Source organism: Elephantulus edwardii, unplaced genomic scaffold, assembly GCF_000299155.1.
Source record: "Elephantulus edwardii isolate Elephantulus edwardi_28Jun2011 unplaced genomic scaffold, EleEdw1.0 scaffold00002, whole genome shotgun sequence".
NCBI lineage: Eukaryota > Metazoa > Chordata > Mammalia > Macroscelidea > Macroscelididae > Elephantulus > Elephantulus edwardii.
Window position 1 is genome coordinate 40,177,603 of NW_006399752.1, and position 22,799 is coordinate 40,200,401.

Genomic DNA, 22,799 nt, shown 5'->3' on the forward strand with positions numbered 1-22,799 from the left:
ATTTTGTCAAAGGCTTTTCCTGAATCATTTAATAGGATCATGTGATTCTTATTTGCTGTGGGTTGGTTTTTTTTTTTTTCTTTTATAACATGATGGATTTTAGGAATTGGTTATTCTTATGTTGAACCATCCTTACATTGTTATTTATGAATCTCATTTGGTTATGATGCAATATTTTTGCAAGGATTTTTACATCAACGTTCATGAGAGATAATGGTCTATAGTTTTGTTTTGTTTTTTTTTTTGGTGCTCATAGAACAACTCTGTGCATGTTTCTTATTTTTATATTTTTTTGAATAAATGGAAGTGTCAATAGTACAGTCCTAAATGTTTAATAGAATTTACCCATGAAGCCATCTGGGCCAGGACTTTTTTGAGGTGAAAGTATCTTTATAGGTGCTTTCTTTCTTTGTTTCTATCCTTCCTTCCTTCCTTCCGTCTATTCAGGCGTTCTTCTTCTGTTTGTGTCAATTTGGGTAGGGTGTGGGTTTTTAGGAATTTGTCCACTTCCTCTAGGTTTTCAAATTTATCAGAGTATAGCTTTTTGTAATAGTTTGGTTTGTAATAGTTTGGTATTATTGATTTCATTTCTGCTACTTCTGTTATGATGTCACCTCTTTCATTTCTTATTCAAGTTGTTTGTGTATTTTGTTAAGTTTGCCAATGGATTATCTATTTTATTTACCCTTTTGAAGAACCAGCTCCTGGATTTTTTGATGGTATCAATCTTTTTTCTGTTTTCTATTGCAGTGATTTCTTGGTTCCAGTAGGCAGGAATTGAAGAGATGAATAGCACTGGGAAAGCAGGCTGTCAGAGCTCACTCCAGAGTACTAAAGAGCAATGATGTCAGTCAGAAAACTCAAGTTGTGCCTGATCCAGGCCATAGTCTTCACAATTGCTTGTTACACATCAGAGAGCTGTATAATGACTAGGGATGATAGAAAAAGAATTGATACTTTTGAGCTGTGGTGCTCAAAAGAGAAGAGTTTTGAATATACCATCATGGACTGTTAGGAAAACAAACAGGTTCGTCCTAGAGGTGGTGAAACCAGCCTGCTCCTTAGAGGCAAGGATTCTGAAGCTTTGTCTGACATATTTTGGGCATGTTGCAAGGAGAGACAGTCCTTAAAGAGGGACATCATGCTTGGAAGAGTGGAGGGACAGAGAAAGAGAGGGAAACCATTGATGAGATGGATTGATTCAGTGACTGGGGTGATGAGGATAGGTGTGTTGGAATAATCAAGTTGGCACAGGAAACAAGATTTCAGGGCTGTTGTACATAGAGTCGCTATGAGTCACAAGTGACTCAATGGCACATAATGTCACCGACCACCCGACCACGGTCGTGACAAGAAACTCGAGGGGTTTCTTGGTGAAGAGCAGGTGAGGGACGAAGTCGGCGAAAATGAGAGTCTGCACACCAGGATGATGTAGAGAGCTCTAATTTATTATCCTAAAAGCTTGCTTTTTATACATTTAAACTTGTTTAAACTTGACTTATAGCCAACATTTTGTGATTACAAAGCTCACATAAGATTTTAACTAGAAAAAACAAAAAGAAAATATTTTCTATTAATAAATAATAGCATCAGCTATTAAACATTCTTTGAACAAGAAGCACAGTGACCTTATGTTGGTCATCTGCTAGACAATGGTTAATGGTTTACATTTCACTTCCTTTCCTCTCCTACTTTGCGTCACTATATCTTAGCCACTTTTGTTTTTGCCTTTGTACTTATGTTTGTACTGTACCTAACGAATCTTAACATCTATTTTCCTACACTCTGGACTATTCCTATGTTTATCAATAGCTTTTGCAACTTGTTTCATAAGATTTTAATTTATGTTTGTTTGGCAATGTGCACTAAGGCGGACGACTTCCTTTAACTTGTTTTTACCAAGTTAACTTGTAATATTCAATTCTTTTTCCTTGGAATACAACCCATCTATTGAGGTCATCATCATAAACTTCCGTTTCTCCTTAACTGTGACTTTCTGCTGTTGAAACTAGTCTAAGCTTTCTCCTAATGTACAATTACATTGCTAAATATGAGTTGCAAGTATCACAAAAGAGGAATTAGATACATACTCAAAGATCATATTCAAAATTATACTTTTAAGAACAATCTCAATTTCTTTTATATTTTCATCTTGTTTGTTATCATTTCCAGGAACATTAAGTAGTTCCTGATTAAAGACTTTAGTTAAATCTTTATCCCAGTTCTGGTGAAGTTCCCCTGATTTTTCCCCAGAAACTCCCATTCTTTTCAGAAACAGCACATAGCTTAAAAATAGAAAAGCAATTCCTAGAAGCAACTTAATTTCCAGAGGTTTCCCGGGATTACGAAGACCCATCTGTAACAAATATCCAGGCATCAGCCCACTCACAAGCACAGGGCTTGCAAGATTCCCTCTTATGCTATCCTTGAGGTCAGAGACCCCGTACAGGCGCGGACGACCCATTTTGTCACACGGGCGTCGTGGCCAGAGAGGACAGCGAGGCGGGTGTGGCAACATAACAACAACATTCCAGTGATTTCAGCTCTTATGCATATAATTTTATTTCTTCTACAGGCTATGGAATTAGTTTGTTGCTCTTTTTCTATTTGCTGAAGGAATTTAGTTAAGTAGTTTATTTTGCTCCTTTCTTCCTTTTTAATGTTTGCTTATTGCTGTGTATCACAGAGATTTCTCTATGATATATTTTTATTCATTTTGAGAAACATTTATGTACATTTTTATTTCTTCTGTAACTTAGTAGTGCTCAAGCAAGGTGTTGTTTAACTTCCACTTGGGTGTTCTTCTCTCCTTTATCCTATTGCTGTTAATTTCTATCCTTATGGCATTCTGGTCTGAGAACATACTTTGTATTATTTCTGAGTTTTTAAATTTGTTGAGGTTTACTTTATGTCCTAATATGTAGTCATTTCTTGAGAGGTACCATGTGCACTTGAGAAGAAAGTAAATTGAGTTCTTATTAGGTGAACTACCCTGACTGAATACGTCTATGAGTCTGATACAATCAGTTGGTTGATTGTATAGTTTAGCTCTTCTGCATCTTTGTTGAGTTTATTTTAATATTACCTGTCTTTTGCTGAAAGTGGCGTATTGAAGTCTCCTATTAACCATTGTGGTGTTTTCTATTTCTTTCTTTAAGACTGTTAACCATTGTTTTATATATTTTTTTCTAGGCTATAATTAGATACATAGATGTTAACTGAAGATATGTCCTCTTGATATAGTGTATCTTTAATCATTATATAGTGCCCTTCCTTTTATCTTATGGTAGTTTGCATCCTGAAGTCTATTTTATAAGAAATTCATGTCACTCTAGTTTTCTTATGGTTGACATTGTTGCTGTTTTGTTGTTAGGTGCCATCAAGTCAACTTATAGTGACACTATGAACAACAGATCTGAACCCTGTTCTATCATGTGCCATCCTCACACTTCCTGACACTCAAGAGCCCACTGCAGCAATCACTGTGTTAATTAATCAACCTGGTTAAGGGTCTTCCTCTCCTTTGCCAACCCTCCACCCTTCCTAGCATCATGTGTTTCACTAAGAAATAGTCCCTTCTAGCAACATGCCCAAAGTATGTGAGGTGAAGCCTCATCATTCTTGCAGCCAAAGAGCACTCTGGCTGCACCTTCTCCAAGACATATCTGTTTATTCTCTTGGATGTCCATGGGATGTTCAGTGCTCTTCTCCAACACCACAGCGCAAAGGCATCAATTCTTTTCCTGTTGTTCTTATTCATTGCCTTGGTATATTTTTTCCCACCTTTTGATCTGTAGTCTAATTTTCCCCCCTCATTTCTTAAATGTGTTTCTTGTGGGCAATATATAGCTTTGAGTTTTGGGAGATTTTATCTTTCTGCTACTCTTTTTCTCTTAATTGGTGCGTATAGTATATTCGCATTATGTGTGATTCTTTCCAGGCCAGGTTTTATTGTTGCCATTTTGTGGCTTTCCTTTTTCTATTGTTGCTAGTTACTTTATCCACTTTCCTTTGCTCTCTTTGTGTGAAGGACTTCAATTTTTCTTTCTGTAAAGTTGGTCTTGTTTCCAAGAATTCCTTAACTTCCTGCTTTTCTGTAAATGGCCTAATTTTTCCTTAATGTTTGATGAACAGCTTTTTTTGGGTACAGGATCCCTGGCTGGTGATTGTTTTCTGTCAGCCTTCTTACTGTTCCAATGTCTTCTTACTCCCACGGTTCCTGCAGAGAAGCTCCAAGAGGACAGGCCACTTATCCCAACCAGCTCAGAGGCTCCTGGGGAGATAAGCCAGGAGTCCAGCTTCCGAAAGACCACAGTCTTGAAAATCATGTGGAGCAGATCTACTCTGTGTGTATAATGTCCATACCTTAGACTCAACTAATATGGAATTGGTCCTCTAGGTACAGGGACGGCCCAGGTCTGTTGGGCATCACACCTCCCATTCAGCGCCTGTTAGAGACAGAGAGCCTACTGTGTGCTGGGGAGTTTCTAAGGGCTACTTTGTGCAGTCCTGACAACAGTGCTAAGGGGCGGGACTTCCAACCAGGAGGCAAATGATGCAGGTGAAAACATCCTCTAGATCAGAGAGGTGGAGCAGCTTGCCTGAGGCCACACAGCTCTCCACTGGCAGATCCAGACCAGGGTCCAGCTTCCTCCACAGCCATTCTCACTTGTCACAAACACTCAGGGACCCCTGCTGTGTGCATGGGAATACATTTCAGCTTGATGGATGTGTCAGGCTTAGTAGTGGCTCCTTGTCCTCACTGGAAGTTAAGGGCCCCTGTGTCTCTACTGCTGGCTTGGTATCTTAGGATAAGTGGCCTCTCCTCTTTGAGCTTCAGATTCTCTAGCCATCTGATGGTCTAATAATACACCTCAAATTTCCAAACATTTAGAGGTAGCTCAGTAAATGCTAGTTCTTACAATTCAAGGCTAGGGGCAACCCAGTGAATTGAGAATAGGAATATGTGGGTAACACAGCAGTGCTTCCCAGGACATCCCTAACTCATTCCATCTGACCTTGAATGGGGAGGATGTGTTCTTGGGATATGTCCTTTGGAGGGCTATGGACCATTCGGGTCAACTGTGTGGGCAGTATGGGCAGCAGCTCTGTTTCTAGTAAATGAGGTTTGCCCTTGTTTGCTCTTCGATAACTGTGCTGACTTTGGTTAATAATCACTAGCAGCTCCCCCCATAGCCCTCTGGGCTTAAACACAGATGAGCTCAGGGCTCTGTCACTCTGCCTCAGACTCCAAGCAGCCCCAGAACAGCAAGTGGTAAGTATCCCAATGGGGAAAGTCTCTGGGAAGGTAGAGTGAGAGGTAGTCAGAGGCCTAAGGAGAACAGAGCCTTTCGTGTATGGACCCCTCACCATCACAGTAACAACAGCCTGGGAAATTCCTCCATGGAATTCCTTCCCTGTCTCCATGTGCACCAGCAAATGAACAGTCTCAGCCTCACACTTCTCACATAGACTCAGGCATGGGCACTGGTCGTGCTGTGCTGGGACCCCAGGAAAAGTGGGTGCCAAGTTACAGCAGTGCCAACAGGGAGAGTAGCTCTATGTGGTCTTGCTCCTGTATCTTCTCAGGGTGATTTCCTTTAATTCTTGCAGCCTCTCAGTATTTGCACGCATTTCCTTCCTCTTCTAACCATAAGAGTTTAAGGCTAAGGAAGGGCAGTGATGACCCTGGGCTCATTAGGGACTTATTCTGGGTGTCTGTCCACCATGCAATTCTCCATCTGATCCAGATACAGTCAAGAAACATAATCTTACAACCTCTGCCTGCGGACATCAGCAGGGTACCCCCTCCCCAGCCACACGGGTTACTGGGCACCTTCAGGACAGTGTAATGTCTACAAGGGGATATTGTCATGTCCTTAAGGCTTAGTCTGACCCTCCTGAAGGCTCATTTTAGGCTTGGAAGCTGTTGAAGTTGGTACACAAATTGGCACATTTAATTATCACAGCCACTCTATCGTAGCTATTTTTCAGGCAGATTAAATTCCTCTGTCGTTGATGTTATTAGTGGGTGTCCTTGAGTTGAGTACAACCCATAGCGACGCTATCAACAAAAGATCTGAAACCTGTTCTATCCTGTGCCATCATCACACTTCCTGACTCACCACAGCCCGTTACTTTAGTCACTGTGATATTTCACCAAGTTGAGGATTTTCCTCTCCTTGGCTGGCCCTCTGCCTTTCCAAGCATGATGACCCTCTCCAAGGAGTAACCTCTCCTAGCAACACACCCAAAGTGTGTGAGATGACGTTTTACCATCTTCCCATCCAAGGAGCACTATGGCTTCACTTTCCCCAAGACATATCTGTTTGCTCTTTAGAAGTCAATACGGTGTTCAACACTACAGTAAAATTTGCTAGTAAAACCATCTTGTTCAGATCTTTTTGTTCTTGCTGTTATTGAAAGGATTTTTTTATAACCAGTTTACTTTCTTCTTTTGTGATGGTTTTCTTCAGGTGTTCTACTTCAGTCTGTGACAGTTTGAGTGGGTTGTGTGTTTCTAAGCATTTGTCCATTTCTTCTAGATTTTCATATTTGTTTGATTGTAGTTTTTCATAAAATTCCATTGTTAAACTTTTTTATTTCAGCTCATCTATCTATCTATCTATCAATCATCATCAATTTTTATATACTTCCCAAGTATTTTATTTATATCCCCCCCACACATTTACTTGTCATCAAGATTGATTTTGTTGATGTGTAAACCTTTCTTGAGAAGCAGGAGTGGCATCTACTTCCTAAATAACATTTCTCTGGAAATCCTATGAACTTTGATAAATGATGATAGCCATAGAAAGGCTTCAGGCCTTTTGTTCATAGGGTCACTACGAGTTTGTTTGACTCAACAGCAATCAACAACAACATACTATAATGGTCCTGTTTTGTGACTGAGTTGTGTCACTCAGTATTATTTGTTCTAGTTTCATCCATGTAATGCAGTATTTTCTTACTTCTTGATAATTTTTCAGGAATTCAGAATACTCCATTGTGTTAATGTACCAGATTTCTGTATTAGTTTGTCCACTGATAAACATTTGGGTTGTTTTCGACACTTTTCTCTTGTAAATAATGTTGCAATAAATTCAGGTGTGGACACATTTGTTCTTGTAACAGTTCCTATTTCATTATTATATAAACCTAGTAGTGGACTGATTAGATCAAATGGAATTCCTATTTTAAATTTTCTCAGAGAGTGCTAAACCATTTCCATAGTGGTTACACTTTTTTCATTCTCACAAAAACAGTCTGACGGTTCGAATCCCTCCACACCTTTGCCAACATTTGTTGTTTAAAGCTTTATTGAAATTTTCTATTTTTGCTAAGATGAGGTGACAACCTTGTTTATTATTATTGTTACTAATAATAATTATGATACTGGTTTATTTACAAAACTACCTTGATCTCCATGTGTTTTGGGCCCTACTGAATACAATCCTTGGTGAAACATCTGTTCATGTCCTCAGCCCATTTTGTAATTGGCTTGTTTGTCTTTTCCTTGTTGAGATGTTGGAGTAGTCGATAAATTTTAGAGATGAGTTCCTTGGCAGGTTTGTCATTGTCAAGTATTTTTCCCAATCTATAGGTTCGCTTTTTTACTCTTCTGAAAAAGTATTTTTTTTAAATATGCTTTATTTAAAATGCACACTTTGGTGAGAACAGATGGAAGCGCAATTGATGTCAGCTGAGAGGCTTATTTTTTTAATTTATCATTATTAATTTTAATGAACATTTACAGAGACTTTGGATTTCCATTCATCCACTGTTGCACTTTTCTCCCTGGCCGTCTCTCCTCCCAGTTCACTCTTACCTTTGAAAAGTAAAAGAAAAATTCTTTCATACAATCCCTCCCCCCAGGTCCACTCCACTGTGCAGCCTTCATTCTGGACTCCAGTCATGAAAAAAACACCTAATCACATATCCCTTTTAAACAATTTTCTCCCTCATCTGTTTCAATGCATGATGCATTATTTATCCCATCTTTCTCAGTCTCCCCCTAACCCCGATGTCAGTCCTGTTTTACAGCAGTGGCACTATGCAGTGTTTGTCCTTTTGTGACTGAGATATTTCACTCAGCATAATGTCCTTCAGGGCCACCCATTTTGAATAATATTTCATGAGTTCCTTTTGATGTACATAAAGATTTAATTTTAAGAGGTTAATATAAACCAATTTTTCTGATGTTGACTGTGTGTCTGTTATGTGTACCAAATATGTATGAGTCCATGAAAAGGGACTCATCTCTAATTTATAGAATACTCCATCTAAAAAAAAAAGTAAAAGACAAACAACCCAATGGCAAAAGAAGACATGCATAGACATTTCAATGAAGAAGACTTTTCAATAAAGAAGACATTCAGATGGTCAAAAAAAAAAACAAAACCAACGAACAAAAACACCACACATGAAAAAAAAAATGCTCAAGATCATTGGAGTTCTATTTAAGTCATTCTAAACTCTGGTGGCTTAGTGGTAAGGAGTTGTGCTGCTAGCACAAAGCCACTTCACTTGAATCTACCAACTGTTCCATAGGAGAAAGACAGGAAATTTCTTCCCAGGTGATTATCTATCAAATATGATTACTTACAACTCAATGCAAAATTAAATCATAGCTTAGAGCTTCTAAGTTTGTCCCAATTTTGTCTTTGATTACTTTTTTTTTGCAAGATAAGAATCCTTTTTTTAAAATTTATTATTAATTTCAATGAAAATTTACAGAGACTGAATATCCATTCATTCATTGTTGTACTTTTCTCCCCTCCCAACTCTCCCCCCTAGTACACTACCCTCTTGGAAAAGTAAAAGAAAAATTATTTCATTGTTTTACCATCCCTCCCCCCAGGTCCACTCCACTATACAGCCTTCGCTCTGGACTCCTTTCATAAAAAAATACCTAATCACATATCCCTCTTAAATGGTTTTCTCCCTCATCAGTTTCAATGCAGTATACATTATTGAACCCATCTTTCTCAGTCTCTTCCCAACCCCAAGGTCAGTCCTGTTTTACAACAGTGGCACCATGCAGTATTTGTCCTTTGGTGACTGAGATATTTCACTCAGCATAATGTCCTCCAGGGTTACTCATTTTGAATAATATTGCATGAGTTCCTTGATTTTCAATGCAGCATAGTATTTCATTGTGTGAATATACCACAGCTTCTCTATCCATTCGTTTGTTGATGGACACTTAGGTTGCTTCCAACTCCTTGCTATTGTGAACAAAGCCACAATAAACATGAGTGTGCATATATCTGCTTAGATGTCAGTTATGGTCTCTTTGGGGCATATTCCCAGTAGTGGAATTGCTGGGTCAATGATTACTTTTATAATTTTAGGCTTTTCAAAAAGTCCTTGGTCCATCTTGAGTTAGTTTTCATATATGTTGTTAAATTCAAATCTTGTTTTAATTTTCTGTAATTGAGTATTTGATGTTACTATTATTTGTTGAAGAGACTGTCTTTCCTCTACATAATGGATTTCATTTCTTTGTCAAAGATCAGTTGTTCATCAGTGGATGGATGCATTTCTGAGGTGAAAAGGTCCTTAAAGTCAGAGATGCAGTCACTGTGTGAAACTGGACCATTAAGAGCAGGAGTCAGTTAGGTGACAGAAACTCCCCTTCTTCTTCATAGCTCCTCACATATTGGAGCTATACGTCCTTGATATCCTTGTATGTCCCATTGCCACTCTGGATATCAGTTTACCTATCCATTAAAGACTGGGGTTGGACAGAAGACCTCCAAGACTGACCCAGCTCAAAGACATCTCAGATGCAGGCCTGACTAGCTTTCTCGGTAGTCATGGACCACTCCCTTCCAATTCTTGAACGTTTCCCCATCCTCTGTAAATGAACTTGTAACTTTGTAAGCTCAAAATCACTGTCAATGGCATAGCATGGACTCTTAATCAGAGAGCTTAGGTTCAAGGCCCTAGTCCTACTACTTTGCTAACTCTGTGGTCCTGGACAGATAGTTTCACCCATCTGGGCATAGACTTACTGAGCCGTATATTGAGAATAATTATGGCCACCCTTGTAGGATTCTTGGAAGATATTGAAGAGGGAATATTATGTAGAGTGATTAGAAAAAGTGACTAGTGTACAAGAAGCTTTATATTCCTTTTTGCTATTTCTCCTGTTCTGTCAATGGAACCCTGGTGGTCAAGAGATGAAGATGGAGTACTGCCAATCCAAATGCTGGTGGTTCAAATCCACCAGCTACTGCTAAGGAAAACAAGTAGGGCCATATCTTCCCAAGTAATTTATAGCTTCTGCAATCCCACTGGAGGGTCAGCTATCAGTTAGCTCTGACTCAGTAACAAGTTGAGTCTTGTTGTTGTTTTCTGAGAGATGACAATATAAACAACTGCTCACATATCCTGGCACAAGTAAGAATATAATAAATTGTGCTTCATAGTACAAGAAGGGAGCTCTGGTGGGCTAGTGGTAAGAAACTGCACTTACTGCCATCCCAAAGGCACATGGTTCAAATCCACCAACTGCTCTGAAAACTCACTGGAGGGTGAGCTATGGGTCAGTTCTGGCTTTACGTTACACAAGAACAACAACAACAACAGTACAAAAGCACCGAGCAGCAGCAGGTGACAACTACTATCATGGGATCTATTGTTCAGCGGATTTCCTTCTTCTCTCTCTTGCAGGACAATGTCATCCTTCATGTCTTGGGGACTCATCCTGTTAGCAGCCTTGTGCTGCCTGGTCCCTGGCTCCTTGGCTGTGAGCATCCAGGGATTTGACGACCAGGAACCATTTATACCCAAGAATGACCACAGCCAGCATCAGCCAGCAGCCAGCCACAAGACTACACCAAACCTGGCAGATTTTGCCATAAGTGTGTACTGTCAAATGGCCTACAAGTGCAACACGACCAATATCCTCTTCTCCCCAGTGAGCGTCGCCTTAGCCTTCGCACTGCTGTCCATGGGGGCCAGCTCTGACACCCACACCCAGATCCTGAATGCTCTGCAATTCAATCTCAGTGAGACATCAGAGGCAGAAATCCACGCGGGCTTCCAGCACCTTCTCCACACCTTCAACCAGCCCAAGGGCAAGCTTCAGCTGACCACTGGCACAGGGCTATTCGTCGATGAAAATCTGAAGCTTGTGGAGACGTTTGTGGAGAATGCTAAGAAGATGTACCACTCAGAAACCTTCTCTGTCAACTTTAGGGACACGGAAGCAACCAAGAAACAGATCAATGATTATGTAGAGAAAGGAACCCAGGGGAAAATTGTAGACTTGGTCAAAGAGCTTGACCAAGATACACTTCTTGCATTGGTGAATTACATTTACTTTAAAGGTAAGTTGTATAACCAATATTAGCTGATTCCCATGGAAACCTCCACTGTTATTTTCTACCATTCACGTCTTAAACTTCCTTTGACAATGCAGTATTGAGCATGTTATTGTCTCGTCAAAGGTAACTGTATTTTTCACATGTTGTTGTATACCATCAAGTTGGAGCTGACCGATAGCTGACCCTCTGGTGGGTTTTCAGAGGCAGTTAAGGAAGGAGACTTTTCATCATTCTCTTGTGGAGCAGATGGTAGCCTTGAAACATGTGTCTTTGTGATTGCAATGCAGCTTCTTGCCCCAGGCCATCAACCAATGAATATCCTTCCTTTATCAAATGACTTTTGTGAATAGTATGTTAAATAGAACCAAGCCATCTTCTCAAACAGGGCTTTCAGACATTGTAGTACCCAAATGAGTATCCAAAATCTTTATCAGGGATGAAAGGGAAGACAAAGCAAAGTATTATAATTAATTACGCAAAGACCTGGAATCAGAAAACCAAAAGGACTGACATCATTTGACATTTTGTAAGCTAAAGAAATAGAAGAACAAATTCAAGCCTCAATTTGCAACACTTACAGATGCTTTGGGCAGAATATTAAATAATCCAGGAAGCACTAACAGAAGCTGGAAGAGTATACAGAGTCACTGTACCAAAAGGAATTGACTGACAAAGAATAATTTCATAAAACAGCGTATGAGCAAGAGCCTGTGGTGATGAAGGAAGACATTGAAGCTGCTCTAAAGGAACTGGCAAAAACCAAGACCCCAGGAATTGACAGCATACCAGTCGACTTATTTCAACCAAACAGATGCTGCCCTGGACATGCTCACCAATTTGCGCCAAGAAATTTGGAGGACAATCAGCTGGTCAACTGACTGGAAGAGATCTATATTTGTTCCCATTCAAACGAAAGGTGACTTGACAGTGTGACAATTTTTGAACAGTATCATTAGTATCACATACAATCATGATTTTGCTGAAAATTATCCAAAAACAACTGGAATAGCATATCAACCGAGAACTGCCAGATGTGTAGCCTGGGTTTAGAAGAGGCTGTGGTTCTAGAAATACTGTAGCTAATGTTAGATGGATCTTAGTGGAAAGCAGAGATTACCAGAGGAATATCTATCTTTGTTTCACTGACTATGCAAAGGCATTTGACTACGTGGATCATAACAAAGCTTGGTTAACTCTGACAAGAATGGGAATCCCAGAACACTTGACTGTGCTTATGTGAAACCTGTACTTGGACCAGGAGGTAGTTCTTAGGACAGATCAATGAAACATTACATGGTTCAAAATTGGGAAGGGTATATGCTAGGGATGTTTCCTATCTCAATACTTTTAATGAGGAAGAATGTGGCATCAGGATTGGAAGAAGACTTATCAACAACCTGCATTATGCAGATGACACAAACTTGCTGAAACTGAGGAGGACCTGAAGCACTTGCTGCAGGTCAGTGACGGCAGCCTTCAATATGGATTGAAGTTCAACATGAAGAAAACAAAGATTCTCACAACTAAGCTGATTGGCAGCATCATGATAGACAGTGAAGAGATAGAGAGCTTTCCATTTGCTTGGCTCCACAACCAACACTCTTGGTACCAGCCGCCAGGAAATCAGCAGTGATGTCACTCTGGATCCTAAGGTGTGCCTGATCTAGGCCATCATGTTCGCAATTACTTGCTATGAATCAAAAAGCTGGACAATGACTGGAGATGAAGAATTGATGGCTTTGAGCTGTGATTCTGGAGAAGAGTACTGAATATACCATGGAGTGCTAGGAGAATAATCAGGTTTGTCTTGGAGAGGGTGAAACCAGGTTGCTCCTTGGAGGCAAAAACGCTGAAGCTCTGTCTGACATTTTTTAGGCATGTTACTAGGAGGGACCAATCCTTGGAGAATAACATCATGTTAGGTAGGGTGGAAGGACAACACAGGAGAGGAAAACCCTCAACAAGATGGGTTGACCTCAGCGACTGGGGTAGGTGTGTCAGAGACAGTAAGATTGGCTCAGGGTAGAGCAGGCCTCAGAGCTGTTGTACAAAGGGTCTCTAGGAGTCATAAGGGACTCAATGGCACATAACAACATCATCAAAAGTTCTAGAAGAGCATCTGAAGGTAATAATATCTCTTGGGATATACGTAGGAGACCTCTAGTGTTGAGAAAAGTGTCCTTAAGACTAAGACTCAGATCCTAACTCTGCCACTTAAGCTGCATGAACATGTACAAGTCACTTCACCTCTGGTGATCTAGCTATATGTCTATATTCTAGAAATACTAAAAGCATGGATGTCAAGGAGTTGTATGGGCTGAACATGTTAGGGAATACTAGGGGTGTGAAGAGTTAACTTACTTGGCTGTCAAAGAAGGCTCATGGTTCAAGACTAGGAAGAAGGGCTTGATAACCTATGTCTAAAATGTCACCACGGTGGGAAATCATCTGAAGCACATTTCTAGTCACACACGCTCGAGGTCACCATGAGCTGGAATGGATTCAAGAGCAACTAGTGTTGGCCTAAGAAGTTAGAAAGCTCAGGGACTCTACCTAACAGATCGGAGGTGCCGGGCCTGTCATCTCTGAGTCTGTCTTCTGGAATCTGAGTCATTAATGACTTTGTAGACCTTCAAGAACATTCAAAGTACATTTACTAATTGTTCTGTGTCAACTTCCAGGGGTTAAATGCACTAGTAGGAATATCGTGTTCAAGGTAAAAGGCTGCCTGCTTCCCAGGGAGGACTGCTTTCCTCTGGAGGCAGAGTGATACCAGGCCGTGAACATCTGAGCTCCCCACACTGTGCTTGCATCCTCGACCAGCCCTGGACCTTTTCTGGCCTATCTCCCACTCCTGTTCGATGACAAAGGTGGACTCAGTGACTCCCAAACACGGTCCCACTCTGACCTGCAATGATAGTGACTCTCTCTTTGGGGAATGAAAAGGAAGTAGCCCCTGAGTACTTGTACTTCCTGTGTCTGTGCAGGAAAAGCTGTTCTGAGCAATTACAGGAACCTTTCCCTCGAGCCCTAGCTGATCATCATTTTACAAGACGAGTGAGTGGAACCATGTCATAGATCCAACAATGTTCCTCCCTCTCAATAACTTTCACTGATCGCCCTCCAAGCCAAACTCACATACACAAGATTCATATAAAATCATTGATTTTACTTGGTTGAAAGTTAAAGCCATTGCCTTTTCCCCACTACCTGGTACCCCTAAGTCTCTAACACACCTTTGAGGGATCCTCCTGTAGCCCCACTTAAGCCCTTTCTGTAGCCTGAGTTGATTTTGTTTTGACTCCATTATTATAGACAAAGACACTGAGTGTCTGAGGGAATTACTTCACTGGAGGTTTCAGAGTTGACCTGGACCCTTGAGTCTACCGTCCTGATCGAACCCTTAGACGCAGCCCCGTTTAAAGCTGCTTCTTCTGTTTCCAGGCAAATGGATGAATCCCTTCGGTGTGATGTACACAGAGGACGAGGATTTCCACGTGGATGAGCAGACCACCGTCAAGGTGCCCATGATGAGACACACACACTTATTTCACCTCCATCGACAAGAGGACCTGTCCAGCTGGGTGCTGCTCATGGACTATGAAGGCAACGCCACAGCCTTCTTCATAATGCCTGACCTGGGGAAGATGCAGGAACTTGAGCAGGGCATCACTAAAGAGCTTCTCTACACGTGGCTGAAAAAGAGACACCAAATGTGAGCTACCTTAGAATCAGCTGGGGGGTGCTCAACGTGGATGTCAGTTCCCTGTAGTCACCACAGCTATGAATTTCTTTATGGTGGCCTTGAAAGCGTTAAACTTCGCTTCATCTTTACCAGCTGGGCACCGTGAAAAGGACATGATCCTAGCCTCCAGGGCACCTCCTTAACATGCATGCTGACCCTAGAATCTCCTATGAAGGAGATGCCAGAACAATGCATGGGAGAACCACGCTACAGGGCCTTTCCAACTAAGCTGGATTTGAGTTTGGAATTAAAAGACAGATTGTCAGTGGGCAGACAGAATACGAGCCTGCCTAGAAAAAAACATAGCAAAAGGAAAGGCTCGGATATCAGGAGGTTGATTTTGTGGAATTCCGTGTGCCTCTTGGTCACTAGATCAAAGTGGTTTGATAGGTACCATGGTAACAACATGCTTGAGTGTGCACCCAAATTAGTGTCTCTTTAACTTATGTATAAGTAGCCTCATATTCCATCAATATATTTTATTATATACATTGTGAAACAAATGCAACATTAGGTTAAAGCATGTAGGAATGTTTTAATTGAAATAATAATAATGTCTTTAAGTGTGCTGATAAACAGAACTCTCTCATTTGTCCCCAAACTCCATGAGAATGGGTTAAAGATACTGAGGGACAATCCAGTTGCTTGTATTAGGTCCCTTCTCAAGCCAGCCTTGATCTTTTCTCATGGAAAAGAGTATCTAGCAGTTGAACAAATCAATCTCCTACAAATTAGTCGTTTCTCATTCAAAGATCAAATGCCACTGCATGTCCCAAGCAACATGCAGGGTCTCAGGCTCCCAGCAAGGTCCCAGTTAGAAGTGTGACTCAGAATAAGACATCTTAGAAAGGACGCACTGGTTTATCCTGGAAGAGTTTCTTAGAGGAGGTGCCGTTGGAGGGAGAATTTTCAGGACATTACGGCCATTTGATTGCCGGGCGTTCTCAAAACTCCTGAGCAGAGGACGCTAAAAACTAGAACAACAAAGGGCTTCTTCCACCTTTCATGAGTGGACAGAAGGACAAGGTGTTAAGCAAGGAAACGGGCAGACCTTCTCTGACCTGGGTGGGCCTGTGTTGAGCTCAGACCTTGGATCTGCTAGGAGCTCCATCCACTGTGCATTACCTTTCTCTTCATGGCAGGTTGGCCCGAGTGCATTTCCCCAAACTGTCCATTTCCGGAACCTACGATCTGAAGGAGCTCCTGGGAAACCTGGGCATAACCAAGGCCTTCAGCGATGCGGCTGACTTCTCAAGGCTCACCGAGGGGGCCTCCGTGAAGGTATCCAAGGTGAGATCACACAGAGAGTTCACAGCGTCCTTTGTCTATTGGCTAAAATGTGTACGGGGCCTCAGCTCAGACGGGGGGAGCTCAGACAAGATGCTCTGAGAAATTCAATTAGGTTCACTCCACCAGAAGGAGGTCAAGTGACCACGTGGAGGGGCCGTGGTTTTCCTCTTGAGCACACAGGCTTCAAGAAACTAAGTAACCTCCCCACAGGGATACCACCAGATGGAAAGTGGGATTTGATCTCAGATCCACGTAAAGGAAGGTTACAGTTTTCACATCACACCATATAATCCAGTTGTGCATATTTATATAGTTAGATCTTTGCTGGAAATGCTCACGTGCCAGACACACAGCCTGCGTGCTGTGCATCTTCTGTTATCACTGTGGGTTGTGGTTTGGGACACGTTAGCAAGACCGTGCTCCTGGAAGGTTGCCATGGCCAGATTGTGCCCCTGTGCAAGGAGTGGTCCTTCCATTGCTGACTTAGTAGGGGTGTGACAGCCCACTCTACCTCCCTACTCGGAACTGGCCTCTGTTTCCTCCCCTCCAGGTGATGCATAAGGCTATGCTGACCATTGACGAACAAGGGACGGAAGCTGCTGGAGCCACTTATATAGGGATAATGCCTATTTCTTTACCACCCTTGGTTGAATTCAAGCAACCTTTCCTTTTCCTCCTCTACGATGGGAACACAGACAACCCCCTTTTTGTGGGAAGAGTGGTGAACCCCTTACAAATGTAACTGCCTCTCAGGTTCAGGTTTCACTTCCAGATCAAGTCTCCTCCCTGGTCGAGAATAAAGCCTGTGCTAACCTGGCCAACCTTGATTGTGGACTTGCCAGTCTTCTCACCTCATTGTCTGAGAGTCCCTTTACACTCTGAAGGTAGGCTGGAAAAGTTTCCAGGACTCAGTTATTGTTTTTGGTAGGTGCCCTTGACACGACTATGACTCATAGCAATCCTATGAACAATGGATCTGAACCCTGTTCTATCCTCACAATCTCTGATGTACCTAAACCTATTGTTACTGTCCCTGTGCCAATCCATGTCCTTGAAGGTTTTCCTCTCTTTTTCTGGCCCTTCACCTTTCTAAGAACGATGTTCTTCCCCAAGAACTGACCCCTCCTAACAACATACACAAACTATCACCCAGGTTACATTTAATTAATACTTATTAGGCACTTACTGTGCTCTAGGCATTGTACAAGTCAGAAGGAATTAAAATATAAAATACTGCCTGATAACCACACTGTCTAGGCTCTAGTCTCAGTATGCTGATGCGGATAATTCTGGCTCTCCGGTTATGTTGAGAATCCTCAGAGCTACTACTGCACGCACAGTCTTAGACTCACACTGTCCCCAGTTCCTAACAAGTGTCTACTATGTTCTCCTGTCCATTGCTCTCCTAGCACTCACTGCTGCATCACCTGAGACCTCAGCCTGGCTAAGGCTGGTGGTGCCCACCTCCTGATGTTTGCCCAGAGCTGGTGGTTCACAAGAAGGTCTTCTATTGCTGCTCCTTCAGCAAGGGTAGGAATAAGGTGTCTCCAATCTCATCCCACTCTGTTGCCTGAGCCATAAATAAATGGGCCTGTATATATCTGAGACTTCTCCCTGCAAGTCTCTATGGGGCTGGACAGATAGCACATCTTCTCTGTCCTTTCCATTAAAAAACACCAACCAAAACCAGTTCCTTTTCAGTCTTGTGCAACTCATGCTAACACTTTATGTCAGAGCAGATGTTAGTTCCACAGGAATTTTAATGGCTGTGACTCTTTTGAAGAAGATCAACAAAAATTTTTTCTTAGGAACCTTCGAGTAGATTCCAATAGTCATCCTTTTGGTTAAAATCAAGCATTTAACTATTTGCTTCCCATAAGGACATAATACCATTATTTTAGAATGTGTATGAGGTTCCAAAGGAAGAAGGATGGGAGCAAAGTGCTGATAACAGCGGGAGGTGGGGGGAAGTTAATCATAGGGTCATACAATTTGACGGGTGGAGGGAGGAGCGGGTAAGGAAATGGGAAAGATCTTGTGTGAAAACAATATATAAGAAATTTTAAAGAAAACCAGTACAAAATAAAAATTTTATTACAAAAAAAAGAGTGTATGTCTCTCATGGGGAGCCCTGGGAGTGCAGTGGGTAAGAGTGTTCTACTGCCAATTGAACCCATCAGTGGTGCCACAGGAGAGAGATCTGTGGTGATCCTGTAAAGACTGTAGTCTTGAATGAGAATATGAGGGTGAAGGGACAGCGCAGGAGGGGAAGGCCCTCTATGAGGTGGATTGATTCAGTGACTGGGTTAATTGGGATGGGTATATCGGAGACAGTGAGATTGGCACAAGACAGAGCACAGTTTAGGGCTGTTGTACACAGGGTCACTATGAGTCGCAAGCAACTCAACAGCACATAACAACAACAATTATATATATATAAATGCATATAAATTATATACATATAATTAAATGCATCCAAGAATATGTTGTTGCTGTTAAGGATTGTCAAGTTGAGTGAAGTCACAGTGACCCTATGAATAACAGATCTGAACTCTGTTCTGTCTTGTGCCATCCTCACCTCCTTTGACACACTTGAACCCACTGCTGCAGTTATTGTGCCAATCCATGTAGTTAAGAGTCTCCCTTTCTTAGAAGAGTGAATTGTGGGGGCAGGGGGAGGAGGGAGAAACGTGCAACAATGAATGACCGGAAACCCTAAGTCTCTGTAAACTTCCATTAAAATTAATTTTTTTTAAAAAAGTCTCTCTTTCTTTCACCATCCCGCCATCTTTCTAAGGATGTTGTCCTTTTCCATGGAAAAGCCTCTTCTAGCAACATGCCTAAAGTATGCGAGATGACTCTTTGTCATCTTTGCTTCCAAAGAGCACTCTGGAAGCACTTTCTCTAAGACACATCAGCTTATTCTTTTGACCAGCCATGGGATACGCAATACTCTTCTCCAATACAACAGTTCAAAGCCATCAATTTTTATTCTGTTATCATTACTCATAACTCAGCTCTCAGATGCGTAGCGAGTATATCATTGTTCCTCAGTAATTTGGACAGGTCCCTGATTACAGACTTTCCCAATGCAATACTTATCCTACTCTCCTTCCTGACTGTTAGTATGAAGGGTGTTTATTATGGACTCAAGTAAGAATAAGCCATTGACTATTTCCATCTTTTCTCCATTTATCATAATGTTGCCTATCAGTCCAGTGAGGATGTTTGGCCAACACTGAAATATTTCGGGAATGGCTAGAACAATGCCTAGAGGACTGTCAGCAGTTCTAGGTTTAAAAGAGGCCATGGCACTAAGAATATTGCTGATGTCAGGTGTATCCTGGTTGAAAGTAAAGGATATCATAAGAATGTTTATTTGTGCTTAATTGACTATTGACTATGTGCATCTGACTATGTGGTTAATAAGAAATTACAGATAACATTGAGAAGAATTAGAATCCCAGAACATTTAATTGTGCTCATGTGAAACTTATACCTAGACCAAGAGACTTCTGTGTGAAAGAGTAGGGGAAAACTTGCTATGTTATGTGCATTTGAGTCGCCTGTGACCCATACTGACACTATGTGCAGCAGTTCTGAACCTCGCCCTGTCCTAAGCCAGTCTAACTAATTCCGACACACCAACCACTATTGCCCCAGTCACTGTGTCAATCCATCTCATGCAGGGTCTTCCACTCCTACTTTGTCCCTCCACCCTTCCAAGCATGATGCCCTTCTCTAAGGACTGATCTCTCCTGGCCATGTACCCAAAGTATGTGAGATGGAGCTTCAAAATCTTAGCCTCCAAGGAGACACTTGGTTTCACCCTCTCCAAGACAGACCTGTATGTTTTTTTGGCAGTCCATGGTATGTTCAAGACTCTTCTCCAGCACCACAACTTGAAGGCATTGGTTTTTCTTCTGTCATCCTTAGTCACTGTCCAGCTCTCTGATGCATAGCAAGTAATTGCATAGACCATGGCCTGGACTAGGTGCACCTTAGTCTTTAGACTGACATCGCTGCTTTTCAGCATTCTGGAATGGTCCCTGACAGCAGATTTTCCCAATGCAATTCGTCTTTTCTGACTGCTAGTGTTAAGAGCGTTGATTGCAGAGTTGAGCAAGCTGTAATTGTTAACAACCTCAATCTCTTCACCATCTATCATGGTGCTGTCAACTGGCCCAGTGGTGAGAATCTATAGCTTCTTGATGTTCAACTTCAATCCATATTTAAGACTACACACTACATGGTTCAAAATAAAGTTGTGCTCAGTATTGTACTCTCTTCATACCTATTCAATGTGTATACTGAACAAATAATCTGAGAAGCTGGATTCTATGTAGAAGAAAGTGGCACCATCATCAAAAGTTTTTTCAACAGAGTGAAAAGAAAACCTACCAACTGGGGGAAAAATTGACAATACCATTTCAGACAAGGGTCTTATAACAAAAGATTACAAAATACGCCTGGGCATCAAGAAGAAAAAGACTGATAACCGAGTTACAGAATGGGAAAAAGACTTGGAAAGACTTTTCACAGAGGAAGTCATTTGAATGACCAACAAACATGTAAAGAAATGCTCAAAATCCCTTCCAATAAGAGAGATGTAAGTCAAAACCACAATGAGATACCATCTCACCCCAGTGGCATTAGCAAAGTTTAGCAGGACAGCAAGCAATAAATGTTGGATAGGATGTGGAGAGGTGGGAACTCTCATAAACTGTTTGTGGGATTTTTATTTTTCTGACTCTACTCTTTTTTAAATTTTTTTTATTTTAATGAACCTTTATAAAGAACTTGGATTTCCGTTCATTCATTGTTGCTCATTTTGGGATTTTTTTAAATGGTGCAACCACTCTGGAAGACAATTTGGTATTTCTTAAAAAATGTCAAACCACACAGGGTTGCACAATTTGGTGAGTACAGGGAACAGGTGAAGGTAAAGGAAAGGACCTGGGTGAAAATAAGGTGTAATGTAATGGTAGGCAAGGACCTATGCTGATTAATTTTATAAAATATAACTGCAGCCTTCAGTATGGACTAAGGCTCAATGTCAAGAAGACAAAGATTCTCACCACTGGACCAATTGGTAGCATCAGGATGGATGGTGAAGTAATTGAGATTGTTCACAGCTTCAGTTTGCTCGGCTCCACGGTCAACACTCTTGGCACCAGCAGCCAGGAAATAAAAAATATATTGCGATGGGAAAGTCTGCTGTTAGGGACCTCACTAAGGTACTCAAGAGCAAAGGTGTCTCTCTGGAGACTAAGGTGCGCCTGATACAGGCCATGGTCTTTGCAATCACTTGCTATGCATCAGAGAGTTGAACAATAACTAGGGAGGATAGAAGGAGAATTGATGCCTTTGAGCTGTGGTGCTGGAGACGTGGACTGCCAAGAAAACAAACAGATTCATCCTGGAGAGGGTTAAACCAAGCTACTCCTTGGAGGCAAGGATTCTGGGGCTTCGTCTGACATACTTTGGGCATGTTGCAAGGAGGGACAGGTCCTTGGAGAGGGACATCATGCTTGGGAGGGTGGAGGGACGGCGCAAGACGGGAAGACCCTCTATGAGGTGGATTGATTGATTCAGTGACTGGGGTAATCGGGATGGGTGTGTCAGAGGCAATGAGATTGGCACAGGACAGAGCAGGGTTTAGGGCTGTTGTATAGGGTCGCCATGAATCACAAACGACTTGACGGCACATAACAACAACAACAACAAACAATGCATGGGAATGATTGTATGAAACATAATATGAATGAAGAATAGTGTGAAACTATATATATATATATAAACTTTGTAAGCAAACTGTCAGAAAACTTTATTAAAAAGAGAGGGGAAGTGGGGGAAGTTGAAGACAGGCAATCCATATGACCCAGCCATTCCATTACTAAGAATATACGCTAAGGAAATTAGAACGGAAACACAAATGGAGATTTGTACATCAATATTCATAACAATGTTATTCACAATTGCAAGAACACAGAAACAGCCCAGATTTCCAACCACAATTGAATGGATTGAGAAATTGTGGTAAATTCACACAGTGGAATACTACGCAGTAGCCAAGAGCAATGATTTTAGAAAAACACTGTATAACATGGTTGTTGTTATTGATTGCCTTCAAGTCGAGCACTACTCATTGTGACCCTATAGACAATAGGCCTGAAGCCCCTCTACAACTATCGACATTTATCAAAGTTCATAGAGTTTCTGGAGGCAAGTTGTTTAGGAAGTGGATGCCACTATGCTGAGTGAACTACTTCGGTTTCATAAGGACAAACACTGCATAAGACCATTGTCGTAAAAATAGAAGGATAACTAGTAAAACATGTATGGGGACCAAGGCGGATAGGGGTGAGAGCAGAGGGTTGAGGATGGGTTGGCACAAACCCACATGTTTGCACAATTTGGTCGGTGGAGGG

At 41.5% G+C, this 22,799-nt stretch overlaps 1 protein-coding gene across 1 annotated transcript; it reads left to right on the forward strand.

Annotated features, from left to right (window-relative positions):
• The first annotated feature begins 10,681 nt into the window (after positions 1 to 10,681).
• Positions 10,682 to 17,110, forward strand: LOC102875154 (alpha-1-antitrypsin-like). Its single transcript, XM_006879199.1, has 4 exons — positions 10,682 to 11,336; positions 14,778 to 15,048; positions 16,221 to 16,368; positions 16,919 to 17,110. The coding sequence occupies exons 1-4, from the start codon at positions 10,682 to 10,684 to the stop codon at positions 17,108 to 17,110; spliced, it is 1,266 nt and encodes a 421-aa protein (XP_006879261.1).
• Positions 17,111 to 22,799: the final 5,689 nt, after the last annotated feature.

Bases quoted from the DNA above. Each gene is read 5' to 3' on its own strand.
- LOC102875154 (XM_006879199.1), top strand. From the start codon at position 10,682: ATGTCATCCTTCATGTCTTGGGGACTCATCCTGTTAGCAGCCTTGTGC. The intron at 11,337-14,777 runs GTAAGTTGTATA...TTCTGTTTCCAG, and splicing joins GAATTACATTTACTTTAAAG to GCAAATGGATGAATCCCTTC. The intron at 15,049-16,220 runs GTGAGCTACCTT...TCTTCATGGCAG, and splicing joins CTGAAAAAGAGACACCAAAT to GTTGGCCCGAGTGCATTTCC.